This window comes from Mustela erminea, chromosome 2 (genome assembly GCF_009829155.1).
Source record: "Mustela erminea isolate mMusErm1 chromosome 2, mMusErm1.Pri, whole genome shotgun sequence".
NCBI classification, from domain to species: domain Eukaryota; kingdom Metazoa; phylum Chordata; class Mammalia; order Carnivora; family Mustelidae; genus Mustela; species Mustela erminea.
The window spans coordinates 153,601,011-153,620,636 of NC_045615.1; the positions used below are offsets into that span (position 1 = coordinate 153,601,011).

The window sequence follows — 19,626 nt, forward strand, 5'->3', positions numbered from 1 at the left end:
GCAGGAGAGGCCAAGGGTACTCAGGACTTGTATGTCATTCCCTAAAGACAAAACTCAGGACCACACAATTCTCTGTGACAAAAGAGACAGTTTGCACCAAAATATTTAAAGATTTTTAACTTGAAAAACAAAAGCAAAAGTCTATAAAGTTGAAATAATGTCACAGCAGTGCCTTCAAGAAAGTTGGGTGAGAGAATGCTCACAGGAAACACCAGCTTACCAAGCAAATAATGGGAGATGAGCAGATTTGTTTTTTTCTTTTCCCTATCTGTGACTTCCCAAATTAAAATCCTGGAAATTATGGACTGGTCATTATTGCTGGGAATGTGAATTTCTTTATGTAGTGGATTCAATATACATAGGGTCTTCTCTGGTTCAATTACATATTTGGTGATTTTAGCAAAGTCGCTTAATCTTTCTGAATTTTGACGGCTCCAAGGTAAGAGATAAGGATCATTTTCGGCTTGTGTATTGGATTAGTAAAAATGTATGCATTGTACCAATGAAAGCTCTTGATAGGTGTATAGTTAAGAGTAGCTATTTACTAAGTTAATAACAAAAATGGTGCAATTAGCAAGGGCATTGGCTGCAGAATCACTGAATAGAGCTAGATCATAGCTGCTTGATGAAGCACAAACTGAACATGAGTGACAATGTAATCATGTTACTTTTAGAGTTAAATTTATTAGAGAATGAATTTTAAAAGCCCACAAAAGGAAAATGGAAACGAATCAGAATGAAGAACGAAAAAACTAAGTGGTAGGAATTACTGACTTTGAAAAGGTCTGGAGAGCAGCTTTTTTAGAAAAGGGATCCCAGAAATTGTTAGATGTGCTGGTTAAAGAAATATATACATTTGACAAAACAAATCACACTGTGTACTTAATGCACTTCCTTTTACCATGTATAAATTAACTCCTAATCTTTTTATAAAAACGAGATGACTCTACACATCAATAGCATGGCTATAATTTTTTCAAAACGCAAAAAGATAATAAATACTAAGTGTTAGTGAGAATGAAGAACAATGGGAATCCTAGTAAATGGCTGATGGAATTATTGATTGGCACAAGCAACTTGAGAAACTGGATGTTAGCAATATGTATTAAAATGAAACAAATGCATACTCTATCACCTAGAATGACACAAGCATATTTACCAAAAGACATGTACAAGAATGTTCATAACAATGCTTATCATAAATAGCCAAGACCAGGATAGTCTATACATTTAACAACAGCAAAATGGATAAATAAAATGTAGTATGTTAATTCAATAGAATCTACATAACTCTGAGAATGAACAAACTATACCTCTATGCAACAACTTGGGTGAATATAAAAAACATTCACAAAAGAAACAAAATACAAAAGAGTGCACAACGTGTGGTTCATTTATACAAAGTTTAAAATCAGGCAAAATTAATCTGTAGTGTTAGAAGCCAAGTGATTATTTTCAGGAGTTGTAGGGACTGGTGTGAGGAGAAAGAGGCACTATGGGAATAATTTTTTGTTTCTTGATTTGGGTGCTGGTTGCATGGGTAAGTTCGCGCTGTGAAACTTCAGTAAGCTATAAAATTAGGATTTAGGTCTTAATTCAAAAGATAGGTTACACAGAATTTTAAAAACCTTACAGCACTGACCCCAGGAAAACTGCATGTGAGAAGGAATTAGAAGCCTTATGTGAAGGCATGTCCTATTGCTGTAGTGAAGGCAAGTCCCAAATCCTATCCACATTAGAGCTAGTTATGTGCCAGTCAGCAGATCACTCAGAGGCTGGAGAGATAGAGCTCGGTACAATTTGCAGGTACCTTGCAGAACGCTGGGCTTGAACAAGATTAATTAGAGATTCACTCCCTTATATGAATAGTAATGATTGCCATATTTCCAGATAGGCCTGCTCCATTAGGTGTGAGAAGCACATTTAAAATTGAATTATGAATTTTATTTGCTTCATCCAAAGAATTTAAGATCTCCATGGCAAGCAAAACAGGATTTTTAACCAGTACAGTTAGATTATTTCCTTCTAACTTATTTATTTCCTTTAATATAGATATTTGGGATTTTTCTTAACCACACTTAAACATGCTATTTTTTCTGGTTGATTTTTCCCAGAGAAATAAAGAATAAATATGGAGATGGAAACTCCCCTGAAATCTGATGTTATTAAATTTCCTGTGTTCTCCTGTTTGCTAATAATATCAAATGGAAGGTACCTGACCTACTTCACTCTCGGTTTACAGCTACCAGGTGTCCCTAATACTTTAAGAATGTAATTGCAATCAAAGACAAATTGGATTATTATATTCCCCAAACTTCAATTTGAAATAAAATATGCAAGACAATTATTAGTTCAAGTATGTTTAGTAACATGAGGAGTATAAAGGATTAAAATAAATATGATATCTAATATCTCAGCACGTAGGATTTCTGAAACTAGGTCATGATCCTGTGAAAATGAGAAGACAAGAACATTCTGTTTTACAAAGGCTTTCCATACATTATATAATTTGGAGTTAGTACATTCCAGAGGCTCTTTATTCTTTGCTTATCTGTACTGACTACTTAGTAAGCTTCAAACCCTGGGCTTTTGTCATTTCAGAGTTCTTATGTAGTTTGCTGTAAACAACATTTAACACAAGTACAATTCCTTATTACTGACATAGCATACCCATTTACCATATGACCATCCCAAAGAGTGCAGTAGAATAATTGCCCCCTTTTAAAAATGTAGAAATGTTGTGACTCAGAGTTTAAATCACTTGCCTGAAATTACACAGCAAATGGAACTTGAACCCAGATGCTCATGTGCTTTCCAAGAACCTTCACTATCTTACTTTTTGTAATCCTCTTACGTAAGGAATAGAGACTGTTATCTCACTCAATACCTGCAGTAGTTGGTATGTGGGCATCTATGGGCAGACACAACTATTATAGGACAGATTTCAAATGTCTTGGGAAAAAAAAATCTAAATTTAAATCAAAATATGTCATTGAGGCTTATGAAATTTGGAGTCCAAAGAAAAATAAAATATAGTTAAGTGACATTATAATGAGTATAAAAATACATTTTACTTTCAAAATTCTAATGACCATGTCTTTAAATGTATATACAAATTTTAATTATCTTGCATATGCTTTATTTACATATGTGTGGTATGTTTAACATTTTCCCTCTAGACAACTCCATGAAGAAATTTAAAAGTTTAAGTGATGAAAAATCGGGTGAAGAATATTCCAAAATCCAGGAAAGAAAAAATATATACACAAATTCTGCTTGTGAAATGTAAGATTAAGGTCACGACACAGTGAGGCTAGTCTATGACTTGCCACAGATCCTTCCATTTGCCCTTATGGATGTCTATAATGCTTTTCCTCCAGGGATCCCAATGGCTCTCACACTCACTGCCCTCAGGTCTTCATTTGAATGTCACCATTTGAGACCTTCCCTAGCCACTGTATTTAAAAGTGTAACCCTCCTCCTCTTATTTTACTACATAGCATATATGCATAGCATATACACTACTGTGATATACCCTATGTAGTAAAAAAATCAAAAAGATTTTGATCCGTTTTGTCAACTGTACCTAGAAAAGTGGCAGGTAACGAGTTGGTGTTCAGGAAGTACTTTTATTTTTATACAAAGAAAGCATAGAAGAAAGGGAAGGGCCGGAGAGAAGAGGGAAAGGAGAAAAACAGGAAAATAAAGAGTGGGAGGGAGGCGGGCTGAAAGGTACGTCAAGGACAGCATTTTGTATATTATCTTTGTGAGAAAGTACCATTGGTACCAACGGTTAATTTCTGCTGTTAATTAATATACCTGGTGCTTACTACTAATAAATCTAAAGAAAAACAAAAAAACTTTAGGAGAGAAGAAAATAGAAAAATGAAGGAAGGTTCATGAGAATCAGAAAGATAAACCATCCGGCGCTGTTTGCATCATTTACTTGATCCTCATAGGAATGTGTGAGGCAAGGAAACTTGAGGATTACCCAAGGATACAGAGAAATTAAGCTGGCGATGAGGAGCTAGTCTAACACCCAACACCCGAGGAGCCTCAGGGCAGGGAGATAGTGAGAAATGGGGGAGGTTATAAACAGGTTTCTAATGCTTAATCCTAGGCTTTTTGAAGTTTTCTGCAGACAAAGAAAAGAATGAGGAATGAAGGAGGGAAAGGAAATCAGGCGCCGCTTCAAAATGTTTGCCAGGTATTTTTTAGCAGTACCGTAATTCATCCAAGTAAAGGCACTTTCGTTTATATTTGAAGACTGATTTACTCATTGTCTAAATCCATATTTAGACAAGTTTATTTGCAGTGAAGCACTAGCATTCATATTAATACCACCATTACACTTTTAAGAAATTTATCCAAAAAGACTCATCTTGTATGAGAGTATTATCTATAGTAAGTATATTTACCTTAGCCTGGCATGTGCGGTGGGACAGAAACCATTTACTGTTTTACTAACAAGAATAAATGGGGTATCTGGAGACATTAATAAGAGAATATTTTAGAGACTTACCTAGAACTTTGCTGTAGTATGCATTCCATTCTCCCCAGTAGGACTGAAATATGTAGTCTTGCAGAGGATAAGAGATAGTATTTTTAACCCTCTCACCAAAGGTCATCTGGTCAGTGAGCTCTGACAAAGCTGCGGGTACGTAGGAGGCAGGTGCTGGCATTTTCCCACAATGTCTCTCAACTGTGGAGGCTGGAGAGAACCTCAATGTGTATACAAATGGAATTCCTAATTTCAGAGCAACCAGATCCCCACAGATAGTTACTGGATCTGCTACTAACACATCAAAACTACCTTTCTGAAGTCTTGCCATTAACTTGGGATTGTTTAATACTCCATCACAGATTTGTATATTGATTCGAAAAAAAGTATCTAGAAGATTTCCTAGTTCCTTATAGAAAGTCCAGAGTGTGAGAGGAGTTGGTCTGTGGTCCATCCACAGCATTATCATATGTTCAATTAAGGAATCTATATTGCTGTTCGTATAGGAGACAGGTATCACCTCAAAATTCACGGGAGAATCAGGATTAGAGTTGATTAATAGAGTTGTTGATGAAGCCAGTACAGTCACATTGTGATTTCTTTGAATCAGCTCTTCTAGAATGATCTCAATATTTAACCAATGACTACCATCCGTTGGCCAAATTAGCACATTTCCACTTAGAACAATTTGAGTCAAAGTCAAATTGAAAACCAGCAGCTGGACAAACTTCTTAGGCATGGTGATATCCATTATGAAAACCATCCTACTGTAGATCTTTTAAAATAAAAAGAAATTTTCAAAGTTTATTTAGGTAGATTATTTTTTCAGATAAATGATGTTTAATGTGATGGGTATACTCATTCATAAGTCACTTGATCTATAGATTAAAAGGAAACTAATGTAATTCAAACCATTATGTGCAATAATATTATTATTCTAACAACAGAAGTAAATCAAGTCCTATTTGAAAGCAAAAGAAGTCAAGCTATGAGCCTGGTGTCTATGTACTCTGTGATAATAATTATAAATTATATATAATTATATATGTACAATTATATATAATATATATAAATTATAAATAATTATAAAATGTGTCTTTAATTTATCTTTCCTAAAATTATGTTAAACAAAAAATTATAGCAGTTGTTACTGCTAAAACCACTGTCTCAAAACTTTTAGTAACTTTAAGTTAGATATCTTATTACAAGGCATTTTTTTAAAAGATTTTATTTATTTATTTGAGACAGACCACAAGTAGGCAGAGAGACAGGCAGAGAGAGAGGGGAAGCAGGCTCCCTGCTGAGCAGAGAGCCTGATGTGGGGCTGGATCCCAGGACCCTGAGATCATGACCTGAGCCGAAGGCAGAGGCTTAACCCACTGAGCCACACCGGCGCCCCTCAAGGCATTTTTATATACATTGTCTAATTCAGTCCTTTCCAGAGCTTTGTGCATCATACATTACTTGCTATATTTCATAGATACTGAAATTAATATTGAGTTGCATATCCAAAAACATATTACAAAGTAGGGCAACTGAGACTATTATCATAACATCATCTGAGAATTGCCAGATTTCCACGGTCTTATGCCTCATCTTTGTAAGTTTTAGAAGCTTTGGCAATGCACAATGACAAGCATTATTATTACTTCCCTATGGCTTGTATTTAGGAAGAAAAACTAAAAACAACCTTCACTTAGAAGAGATTTTCTCAAAGAATACAAGATATTTTCAATTAATTGGATTATAGAACAAATTTTACACATTTGTCAGAGGAGGGTTTTCTTTTCTGATAAAGCATATTAATAATCATCTCCTCTTTGCAGGGAATTTTTCATTTTCTTTCATACGATATTTTCATATGCAAATCAAGAAGATAGAGTCTAGCACCACAAGAAGTCACACGCTTTTTCTTTCAGAGCTGTGTAGTAGCTTAAATTGGGTGGACACTAGAGTTCAATTGCCCCAGATTCAAAAACTATTCTTTTACAAGCCTTGTGACTCTGGAATATTACCTGGACCCTTTCAGCCTTGGTTTTTTCATACAAAAATGAGAGATAGTGATGTTATATTACTTTGTGGATTAGCAATAATATCTGCAAAGTTGCTTTGTAAACTGCTCAGTTCAAAGCAAAAGTTTAGTAATGTAGTTTAATAAATTTGCCTGAAGATTGATCAGTAAACCAACAGGTTAGCTACAAAATAACCAGTTAGACACATCTATAATGATATCTGTCTGTTGAGATTTTTAGTAAATGCCAAACTCTATAAGGGCAACCATATACTGATGCTATTTTAAAAGTTAAGGAATACAAAGAAGCTAAGAGTTGCCATTAACAGGAGAAAATAAGAACAAATACTGTAATTAAAAGGATAGAAACCAGGAGTTAAATGTCTCCTTTTCCTGTAAGCATTTCAATGAATGGCTAGAATTTAACTATGCTAATTAATTTCTCATTGTCTCTTGGACTGGGAGGTCATCCCAAAGGCCATAAAGATGTCCCAAAGATGGCTTGGAAACCATCTTTCATACTATTTTTGAAAATTTATAATCAACTCCTTAGTAAGCTTAGAGTTTTAGCTTCACATTAGAGCTTCAACTTTTTTTTTTAGTTCCTTGAATGCATTTAGTTAATGCATTCTTGAAAGCTTAAAAGTCAATGTACTTTTTCTTCCCCTTTGTTTTATTGTATATTAACCGAGTATCTTTTTAGAATCTTCTTTTAGCTCAGGGTCTCGCATCAAATGCTTCACCACTTTCTTCATTGTATCCTCAGGCAAGTTTCTCAGCCTCCTTATTACAAAATGATAGAGAATGCTGGTGCCTGTTTCTTGTAGATGTGAGGACTGAATGAAAAAAAAAAACTCTGATTTATGTACATTATTTGGAACATCATCCGTGCTCAATAACCATTAGCTATATATGATAAAGTAAGGAGAGACTCTTTAAAAACTACCAGTTTAAACAGATCTTATCACTTAGATGCACTTCCTTTCTTCTGCTTCTCAGATAATGGTCCTCTGCGGTGCCTGAGTTTTGGTGCAGGTATTCCTAAACACCACAAGTTCCTCTACAGGTGTCAGTCATGCTCAATCTTGAGGCACATCAAAAATGATATGTTATGGGTTGTCTGGGTGGCTCAATTGGTGCCTTCAGCTCAGGTCATGATCCCAGGGTCCAAGGATTGAGTCCTGCGTCCAGCTCCTCGCTCTGCAGGGAGCCTGCTTCTCCCTCTGCCTGCTCTGCCTGCTTTTCCCCCTGCTTGTGCTCTCTCTCTTTCTCTTTCTCTTAAATAAATAAATATAAGTAAACTCTTTTAAAAAAATGATATGCTACTAACAATGTTTTCAGTACCAAGGTTCACAAGTGACTTATTTTAAGAAAGACACACACTGAAAATTCAAAATTATTTTCATAAAAATTATCACCTCCATTCCCTTTCATTGAGTGACAGCAAAGAGTGACAGTGCCCTTGAAACTGTGCATGTCCCAGAGCAAATTCCTTCTCGGATGGCATGCTTATGGCTGGCATCCCACTCACGGTTGTCATTATGAAGAAGGGGATGCTACCAGAGGTCATTGGAAAGATTCTAATCAAACAAAATTAATTTACATCAAAAATAGAGGAAGAAAGGAAGAGAGAGAAGATAGAGGAGCAAGAAAAAGACTGGGAATAAAGAAGGGGAAAAATGTCCTAAACTAACATGTAGTACTCTTTAGGTAAAGAACCCCAATACATTTTTCTCTCCTTTAAAATGACTACTGGAAATCAAGCACTTTGGGGATATACACATTCACATTTGTTTTGTTTCTAGCACTTTATTTTATGTTAATTACCTTTGGTCAGTGTTTAGTTCATGTAAAGATCTGAATATTATAGTCATAATTTTTTGAAGATGTGTTGTTTTTTCTATTTAATATATTTATAGGAAAGTCTGTTATTATAGACAGCGTTAATTCTTAGAGAGTAATCATCTGACTATTCAGGTATAATAATACATTATGTATTCATATAAATCTAGCATATAAAGATCATTCATATAAAAAAGCTATTTGTTTCTATACTGGCCGAAAGATAAAACTGTTGATAGCAATAGGTAATGTTTATGGATTATAAATATTTTTACTAGCATTAAAATGCTACATTTTTTTTTCTTAAATGTTTCCCCAATTTGGTGGGTTTTTTTGTTGTTAATATGTATATGAAAACAAAATTTACCTGCTTCAACTTTAAAAATATATTTGGAATCTGCAGAAGCCCTTTCTTACTTTCAGTTAAACACAGCATTTTAAATTCTATTAGGAACAGGTACCTATCCTCAGGCAACTCGCCCCAGGCAACAGTCAAATGGAAACTTTTGCCTAAAGAAACAGCAAGTTTCCTAGTGATAACAAACCAATTAAACTCCAGTTAGCAAACTTAATATAAATAAGAAATAAAACAGCAGACTTCAAAAGCTAAATCTAGGAAGAGGAAAAGTAACTGAGAATGTTTAAACCTAAAATATTCTGAATAATGGATTTACACCCGTAATTTTAAGAAAAGAGAGAGAAAATTTTTCTAGCAGTTTTGGTATCTGGATTTCATCTGAAAATATTTTCTCCTACTAGTCACTATATAATTTTATTTTAGCAATTGATATTTCACAACCTCAATAATCTCATCTGTGATAGTTTTCTCTTCACAAATTCATTGCAAAAATTAAGAGATATAACATGTGATGGACTTATTACAGTGTCTAGTGTACAGGAAGAAATCAACAAATACTGTTATTGCTATCATGATTTTGAACCATGAATTTGAACCAAATACCCAAATGCTGAAATAAAAGAAATAATTTAGACATTATAATATCTGATTCCTAGCAATTAGCAGAGATTAAAGACTCATTCTCAGATTATTGCATTTCACTGCAGAAAAGTAATCTTACAGAAAGTTGCCCTACTTATTTACTCAGGTGTGACAATTTGAGACCTGAGTGGATAAGGGTTCATTGCAATGACTTTGTTTAGAGCATTTAAAAAAAAAAAAAATCAAGTTATACATTGGAAAGAAGTGATTTTTAAAAGTCGGTTCCATTTATCATTCTCATTTATCATTCTACATGTACAAAGGCTTGCACGAAAATGAATCACTCTGTCACTTCAGTACTTTTGTTTCTTACCTGGTCTTTTGAATATGAGTGTTCATTGAGTCTTCATGTCCTGACATCAATAAGAATATCGTTCATAAAACAAACTTAAATAGTCATTTTAAGTCAAAAGAGTGTAATTTGATTAGAAACATGATATTATCAAAATCAGAGGGTAAGAAGATTTTTAGAAACTTCATTACATTCCCATGAACAAATTGTTAAGAAAGATTAGTCTCATGTCTTATGACTGGGAAAAATTGTGTGGTTTTATAACCAGTATTCACTTACAAGCACAATACAATGGAACATGATTCTGAGACTGCCAGCATGAGAAAGGTTTATCTAGGGAATAATGTCACTAATAATGAATAAGAAGCACTGTGATCATGAAAATTATTATTCCAAGATTGAGGACAAGTCGTTGATAAAAACATAAGTAATGAGATAAAAATGTAAACCTATATCGTGACTAAGGTGTTACATATACACTCCTCTATTTCATTAACAGAGATGCTGCACATATTCAGATATCTTTGTTTATTACACCTATGAGCAGATAGAGAGTTTTTGCAGATCCTGACAGCTTCATAAAATTGCCATTTCTTCATCCTTTTTCTTCATTTTTAGAGATCCAGTTTTAGCCCTACAATATTGACCCTTCACTTCTACCTTTGTAGGGTAGTTTATAATCAATATAGTAGCTATGCTTATTTTCTCTGAATAACAGAACAGTTCAGTTTTCATTTATATCCCAGGAGGTAAACATATATTTTTGAATTTGGGGACAAGTACTTAGCATACCCAGAGAAGATGATGAGCCAATTATAATTAACACTTCTTTTTAAAAAATATTTTATTTATTTATTTGACAGAGAGATCACAGGCAGGCAGAGAGGCAGACAGAGAGAGAGGGGGAAGCTGGCTCCCTGCAGAGCAGAGAGCCAGACACGGGACTGGATGCCAGGACCCTGAGATCATGACCTGAGTGGAAGGCAGAGGCTTAACCCACTGAGCCACCCAGGCGCCCCACAATTAATGCTTCTTTTAATAATCCTTGCCAAAGAAACCACACTTATATGGTCAACTAAGTCATTATAAAAAGCCAAGAACACACAATGGGGAAAGGACAGCCTCTTTAATAAGTGGAAAACTGGACAGCTACATGCAGAAGAATGAAATTGGATCACTTCCTTACACCACACACAAAGACAAACTGAAAATGATTTAAAGACTTGATCAATAAGACCTGAAACTGTAAGGTGGTCAGCTACTTGACATCAGTCTTGGCGATGACTTTTTGGATTTGACACCAAAGATAACAAAAGAACAATAAGCAAGAGCAACTACATCAAACTGAAAAGCTTCTACATAGCAAAGAAAACCATCAACAAACGGAAAGGCAACCTGCCAAATGGGAGAAAATATTTACAAATCATACATCTTATAAGAGATTAATATCCAAAGTATATAAAAACTCATATAACTCAATAGCAGGAAAAAAAAAAAAAGCTAGAGGACATGAATAGAGATTTTTCCAAAGAACAAACAAATGGCCAGCAGGTACATGAATAGGGGTCAATACCACTCATCATTGGGGAAATGCAAATCAAAGCCACAACAAGATATCATCTCACACCTGTTATTTATTGATTGGTTTTTTAAAGTTTTTATTTAAATTCTAGTTATTTAACATATAATGTAATACTGGTTTCAGGAGTTGAATTCAGTGACTCATCACTTACATAAAACACCCATTGCTCATCACAATTGCCCTCCTTAATACCCATCACCCATTTAGCCCATCCCTGCCCATTTCCTCTCCAGCAACCCTCAGTTTTTACTCTGAAGTTAAGAGTCTCTTATGGGTTGTTTCCTTCTCTTTTTTTCCTTTCCCCTATGTTCATCTGTTTTGTTTCTTAAATTCCACCTATGAGTGAAATCATATGGCATTTGTTTCTCTGACTCATTTCATTTACCATGATATACTCTTAACTCCATCCATGTTGATGCAAATGGCAATATTTTATTCCTTTTGATGGCTCAGTTTTATACACACACACACACACACACACGCAGACATTTGGGCTCTTTCTATAATTTGGCTATTGGCTATTGTTGATAATGCTGCTAAAAACATCAGGGTGCATGTGATCCTTTGAATCAGTATTTTTGTGCCCTTTGGATAAATACTCAGTAGTGCATTTGCTGGGTCATAGGGTAGCTCTATTTTTTTTTTTTTTTTTTTTTTTTTTTTTGGGACTTAACGTTTTTAGAAACCTCCACACTGTTTTCCAGAGTGGCTGTCTCATTTTCCATTCCCACCAACAGTGTAAGAAAGTTCCCCTTTCCCTTCATCCCCACCAACGTCTGTTGTTTCCTGTGTTGCTAATGAACTCACACCTATTAGAATGGTTATACGACAAGGTACAACGATTATTGGCAAGGATATGGAAACAGGGAAACCCTTGTGCACTATTGATAGGAGTATAACCTAGCACAGTCTCCATGGAAGACAGTATAGAGATTCCTAAAAAAATTAAATAGAATCATCGTATTATCCAGTAATTCTACTTCTAGGCTATACCCAAAGAAAACAAAACCACTATTTCTAAGAGATAGCGATGTCCCCATGTTCATTACAGCATTATTTTTATCTACAATGGAGATTAAAATTATAAATTATAATAATTACTTATTCAAACATAAAAAAGAGAATCCTGCCATTTATGGTAATGTGGGTGGACCCTGAGGGCATTACGCTAAGTGAAATAAGTCAGAGAAAGACAAACAATGTATAATTTCATTTATATGTGGAATATGCAAAAAAAACAAAAACAAAAAGCACCCCAACTCTGATACAGAGAACAGACTGGGGGTTGCTAGAGCTGGAGGGTAGGGGTGGGGGAAATGGATGAAGAAGGTCAAAAGGCACAAACTTCCAGGTACAAAATAAATAAATCCTGGGGATGTAATATATAGCTTGGTGACTATAGTTAACACTGTATTGTATATTCAAAAGTTGCTAAAAGAGTACCTCATAAAAGTTCTCACCACAAGAAAAGATAATGTAATTATGTCTGGACACGAGTGTTAACTAGAGTTATTGTGGTGATCATATGTTTATATATACATACATAGAATCATTATGTTTTACACCAGAAAATAATATATTATATACCAATTATAACTCCCCCAAAGAAACCATCTTAATCTCTTCTTCATGCCTTTTAACATGTCCTAACCAATTAGCCATTAGCTTTTATTAATTTTTCATGATAAACAGCTAAGCAAATTGAATGGTTTCTAGCTCCTAGACAGAATTGTAAGTTCCTTTTATATGTTAACTAATTTAGTCCTTACAGTAGCTCTGTTTGAGATGGGGAGAATAAATGCAGATGTAAAGAGAATTAATTGCTTCTCCATGGTCATACACTCCTGATTGCCTTACTATGGGAGTCTAATCTGCATTATTTTTCTCCACTTATAAGCTACTTCACGAGTACATGCTCTTACCACATCTTTCCTGGAGTTATGTAGAAGCTTATAAGCTAACATCTTTTCACACCAGGTCCACATCTATCCAGATATTTTATGTAAGATGCAATCTAGTCATAATACATCCCTTTAAACTGTTCTCAGTTGTTTAGTAGACAAAATCCAAAATGCTTAGCATGACATACAAGAGACTTTGAAAATACTTATTTGAATTAAACAATTTTTGCAAGCTTGACATCTTCATTGTTCTTTCTCATGCCCCCCCACCTTGCACTTTGACCTTTATAAATAAAGAATCATCAGTAATACCCAGCACACATAATAATACTTTCAGATTCCACATTGGACAGTTTCTTTCTCCACCCTGGTTTTGCAGAAAGATTCATATTAACTCTTTAAATTTTTTCTTGTGTATCACCTCAACTCTAGTTTCTCAGAATGTCATTCTCTCCTATTATATTCTGCCCAACTCTTTTATACTCTCTGTTCTTTATACATATTTTCATTACCCACACTGTTCATAGTGTAAATATTCCCTCTCTTGTATGACTTCTCTGCTTGACTGAAATTCTTGAAGTCAGGATCTTCATCTGGTCTTTTTTATAACTTCCCTACCTAAGGGACACCTAGTAAACAGTAGGAAATATATGAACAATGAAACAATGATCAGAGATTATCCATACTCATGTAAGTTTTTAAACACACACACACATACACACACACACATACGTCTATATCAGTAATGGACTAATAGGAAGTCTAATCTCTTCCAGCTTTCTCTACTCACCACTGAAATTTCTAGGCAATTTCTATCATCAATGCAATATCTGAATGAGAATTCAGTCCTGTTTTAAAACTTGCTATATGTCATCCATGAAAGAACTTAGCTGATATCTTTGAGTCCATAAAATTGGAAAACAACACACTATAGTTACAAAGCATATTGTTTTTTATCTTCCTTCCTGTTCTCAAATGATACTAATAGATAGTTTATCAATATGTGGGATTAAAAAAAAAAACTACAGGGAAATTAAGAGGTGATACAAAACTCTGTTCAAATTTGGATATTAATTTAAAAAATTACATACCCAAAGCTTCACTATAGTAGGAATCCCATGATTTCCAAAGACTGTCAAACATGTAGTCCTGTAGATGGTAGGAGATGAAATTTCTTACTCTGTCAGTGAAAGACATCTGGTCGGAGAGTTCTGATAATATAGCAGGTACATAGGAAGGAGGGAATGGTACCTTCCCACAATGCTTTTCCACTGTTGAAGCTGGAGAAAACCTCAAGGAGAACATAAATGGAATTCCCAGTTTTAAAGCTACTATATCACCACAAGGAAATACTGGATCTGATATTAGGACCTCAAATTTGCTTTTCTTCAGCTTGTCCATCAGGTTTTGGTTTTTGAGAACACCATCACAGATTTCTCTAGACAGTATGTGAAAGTCCTTGAGGACTCTAGCAATCTCCTGATAGAATCTCCAAATGGTTGAAGGAGATGGCCTATTTTCCATCCATGTCAAGACAAAGTCCTTGATGATTCCTTCTATTCTTTCTTTGCCAAAGGGCACCTTATAAATTTCAAACATCAGAGATGGTTTAGCGGCTGGTGAGATGAAAAGTGCACCAGAGGCAACTAAGACAGTCACGTTATGCTCTTTTTTAATCAATTCATCTATAATTATCTTAATGTTCAGCCAATGACTCCCTTCCATTGGCCAAATCAGAACATTGCCGCCAAGAGTGATTCCTAAGAGACTAATCTTAAGAGAAAACAGCAGAATGTTCTTGTTTAACATGATGTATCTTGATGTAGAAGACTTGATGAAATGTGACATAAACGAATCTCTCTGCTTTTCAAGCAAAAAGAAAAGGCAAATTATTTTTCAGTTTTGATTCAGAACAATTGATACCCTTAAGAGCCTTCTCTTGACCAAATGATATTACTCACGGTAGCACCTATTTTATGATAATTACAGGCTTGGGGTAACATGTGTCTTACTTCTCCACCTGTTGCTTTAGCTTGGGTTATGATTCTCACTCTCTGATCATTTTCTTAAACGTGAGCCTTCAAACCTTTCATTGCATCTCATAATTGTAAATTATTACTATTAAATTCCTTGAAGTCACTCTATATCTTAACTCTACACTCGGGCCTGGGTATTGAAATACCAGGTTAGGTCAGAACTTGCTCAGAAATGTAGACATACCAAGGCTATAGATTTTCCAATATTTAATGCATTTAGTACAATGTCATTAGCAACAATTAAATATTATTAGAGTAGTAATTTGTTCTTTTTTTAAAAAGATTTTATTTATTTATTTATTTATTTATCTGAAAGAAAGAGAGACGGACAGAGGTAGTAAGAGCAGGTACAGGGAGGAGAGGGAATGGAGAGGAGAGGGAGAAGCATGTTCCTTACTGATCAGGGACCCTGATGCAGGGTTTGATCCCAGGACCCCGGGATCAGGATCTGAGCTGAAGGGAGAATCTTTAACACACTGAGCCACCAGGGATACCTGGTTCTTAATAGATAAGATTATTGCAAAGAAAATACTTACAAAAATGTGAAGTATTAGCAATTAGAGAAAGTGTAATTTTTATTACTACTTTAATAATACGTTTAAGAAAATATTTTTTTAATTTTTATTTTTTTAAACACTTTATTTATTTACTTATCTGACAGAGAGACACAGCAAGACAGAAAACACAAGAAGAGGGAGTGGGAGAGGGAGAAGCAGGCTTCCTGTGAAGCAGGGAGCCCAATGTGGGGACTCAATCCCAGGACCCCGAGATCATGACCTGAGCAGAAGGCAAACACTTAACCTACTGAGTCACCCAGGTACCCCATTTTTAGGAAAATATTTTGTGTTAATAATCACTGAGAAAAAATTATAAATAAATGACTAAACTGTTTTGTAAGTATATATGCAAGAGATGATGGGTAATGTTACTAATCAATAGGAGGTCTTTGAGGAGAATTGCTTTCAACCTTTCTTCTGTGGAAAGTGCCGGTCAAAAGCCAGCTGGTCTGTGTGAGGAGCAACTACAAGATATTTAGACCAAACCTTTCATAATTTCTAGTATTAATTAAGCCCATACTGTGTGTCAGACATTGTGCAAAGTGTGTTACATGTTAAGCTCATTTATTTCTCACTAAAAAAAAAAAAAAAAGATTCAATGAAATAGATCCTATATTCTCACATCAAAGAAGAAACCATTGCTCAAAGAAGTTTAGTAATTTGCCAGTCATATAGTAGAATAAGAAAAAAAATGGTAGTAGTAGTCTTTAGGCTCTTTGGCTCACAGAGTCTACTGTATTAACCACTAGGATACAATGTCCTTTCAGAGTCTATCATGTCTCCTTACCAGTTGTAAAGAGTCTACCCCTATAAACCATAAAGTACCCCAAACATGCTGACACATATAAAATGCACACTATAAGTTTGTGTATCATGAGAGACTATGGACTCTGAAAAACAATCTGAGGGGTTTGAAGTGGCGGGGGTGTGGGAGGTTGGAGTACCAGGTGGTGGGTATTATAGAGGGCAAGGATTGCATGGAGCAATGGGTGTGGTGAAAAAATAATGAATACTGTTTTTCTGAAAATAAATAAATTGAAAAAATTTAAAAAAAAGTTTGTGTAACTCACACTGGGTAATGTAGGACAAATCAGGAGTAAAATAATCTCTGAAAATTGTGCATATGTATGCATATGTCCATGTATACATGGAGTTTTTTTTTTTAATAGACCTGTTGAAATTAGAAATCTTGTATTTTTTAGTGATGTTTTTTCTGAGCTCCCTTATCACCAAAGGTAATCTATAGTGAAACCCTGATTGCTTCTTTAAAATAGTTACTAACTTTTACAAAGCACTATTCAGAGTTCGGCAGAGTAATCATACAGTTCATGGTATGGATTTCAATTCAGGGCTCCATATACTAAAATGTTATAGTATGCACAAAATTTCTGTCTGCTCGTGTCAGCCTGATTCAGAGTTACTTGCCAGGATACTTTAAAACAGTTGTTGTGACTCACTAGAATGAACCACTAGTAACAATTTACTATTATTACACTCATTTTATTCACTACAAGAGAATAGATTCAGTTTTAAACAATTAAAATATAATCTTTGTTCAGTTTATTTGGGTTTATTGGGTGCCTACTAGACACAGAACTCACAGCTAAGTGAAAGATGAACCAAAGAGATAATTCTTACATCTATTTTATGCTCTCAGTGGAGATAATTGCATATGTAACTACAGTAAAAATCAGCATGGTATTAAGTCAGCATGATAATATAAGAATTTAGGTATTAGAATCAAAAACAAAGAATTTTAATTTAGCATTAAGCTGCTTAATATTGATGAGATCCACTTTTCTCATCTATCAAATAGAAATTAGAAACAATCCAAAAGGCTTTTATGAGTATTAAATAATACAAGATAAATAATAAAACATTCATTAATATATAAAATGCATAACTATTCAATAACTGCTACAAATTATGTGATAATATAAACAGTATATAAGATAAAAATTATATTTAAATAAATAAAATAATATTGATTAATCTACAAGCATAGTGCCGAAATAAAAGACATATTTAAAATCTATTGTCTTCCTCATTTAATTCTTTCTCCTAATTAGAGAAAATGACAGGTGCCTTCAGATGAAATGACACAGGTAAAACCCATCACAGCTCTTACAGAGATTGCTTTCTGTTGTTTGGAAGTTGAAGGTGAGGGGTAAAGATAGGAAAGTTTGCATTACAGATGTGGTATTTGATGCTCATCTTGGAGTTTGAAGTGACTGGACATGAGTGATGAGCGATGTGCATTATGGAAACCAGTGTTAGATCCTAAATACACTTTGGTTTTTGAGAAAGGACCTCAATAATGGAATAGTATTGAGAAACTTCTCAAACTATTGAAGTTTAATTTTTGATTTATGTTCTTAAATTTAATAGAAAGCTAAATGAAGAAATTATATGGGCCATAAAGACTTAAACAGATTGTTTTCTGAAAACTAAAAACGTGATTTTAATTATTCTGACCCTAGGATCACTGAAATGGTAATCTACTCTCTCCAAAAAATTTTTGGAGATTATAGCTAACAATATGACTAATGTATTAATGAAATCTGATGAGTTCAAAGGAAAAGCTAATGTAATTAAAAAGAAGTTACTATATACAAATATTTTTATCCTAGGTCATAATAATAAAAGATGCTTCAATTAACTGAACAAAAAGAGGGCATACATAGTATTTACATTACCAAAACTGGTTATTGCTTTTACGTCAGGATTTTCTTTACAGAAACTTTAAATATCCCTTTTTAAATAAATAAATTTGACTTTGCATAAAGCTTATTTGATATATATAAATTTAGAATATATAAATATAAAACATATAGACATAAAAAATCCATTACACAACATTAAGAAAATAAAATACCCACCAAATAATGACATACTGATTCTTATTATGCCGTGCTCTCTTAAAGACTATAGTAGTCACTTGTGAGAATCATTTTTGTATTTTTTTGAATACTCTCTGTATTCACTTTATATGTTAGCTAGTGAAGGACCAAATGAATTTTCCACTGTAGAAACTAAAGGTAATAGATAAACCTTTAAAGAGGACAGTGAGCCAGCATCTGTGTGTCTCAGTTGGTTAAGTGTTTGCCTTCTGCTTGGGTCATGATCCCAGGGTCTTGAGGTTGAGCCTGGCATTGGGCTCCTTGTTCATCGGGGGGTCTGCTTCTCCCTCTGCCCCTCCCCTGCTTATGCTCTCTCTTTCAAATAAATAAGTAAAATCTTTAAAACATAAAAATTAAAGAAGCCAATGAGCTCACACTGGGATAAAGCATTCACCTTACTGCTCAATAGAACAGTTCCCTCAATATCAAATTATTCTGAACACCTGGTGGGGGGAACCTAAATTATTTAAAAATAGAAATGGATACTTTTTTAAAGTAATGAAACAAGCTAAAATTTAACCCACAACCTTGTAATGATTGATATTTCTTTTAGAAGAAAATATAAATCCAAATAAACATCATACATTGCTTTTATATTACTTGTCATAAGGTTTTTAAATTTCTTACCTGAAGTTTTCAGCCAGAACCTTAATAACACTCATTCGCTATTTGAAAGTTGAATTTAAATAGATGCTAGTTGGGTAAACATAATATGGTGAGAAATGTGATCTTAAAGAAGAGATTGAACAGACTTGTTTACTCCTAAGCCATTCCACTTCCGTTACATTATTAAGTAGATTAACCTGGTGTTAAAGGTGTTCCCTTCTATTGGTTTCTGGCAACTATTTGCATGAAATATTGCCTTTGCTCTGCAGCCCTTCACCCTCCCCCACCCAACCAAGTATGTCTGGATATATATGAAATAATGACTGGTAATAGTTAATAATCATTGATTATTAATAAGAATTATGGTAAATATCTTCCATACCCATGCAACATAAAAT

General features: G+C 34.3%; 1 protein-coding gene across 4 annotated transcripts in view; it reads right to left on the minus strand.

Annotated features, from left to right (window-relative positions):
- Positions 1-14,938, minus strand: part of UGT2A2 (UDP glucuronosyltransferase family 2 member A2) — a 64,095-nt gene extending 49,157 nt beyond the window's left edge. For 2 of the 4 annotated variants that reach the window (XM_032334479.1, XM_032334478.1), the window contains exon 1: positions 14,221-14,938. In XM_032334479.1, the coding sequence (XP_032190370.1) occupies positions 14,221-14,938 (718 nt within the window). Of the gene's footprint in view, positions 1-4,522; positions 5,277-14,220 lie in introns of those variants that run through there. The other 2 variants (XM_032334475.1, XM_032334477.1) reach the window with 2 other exon arrangements.
- Between the last annotated feature and the right edge of the window lie 4,688 nt (positions 14,939-19,626).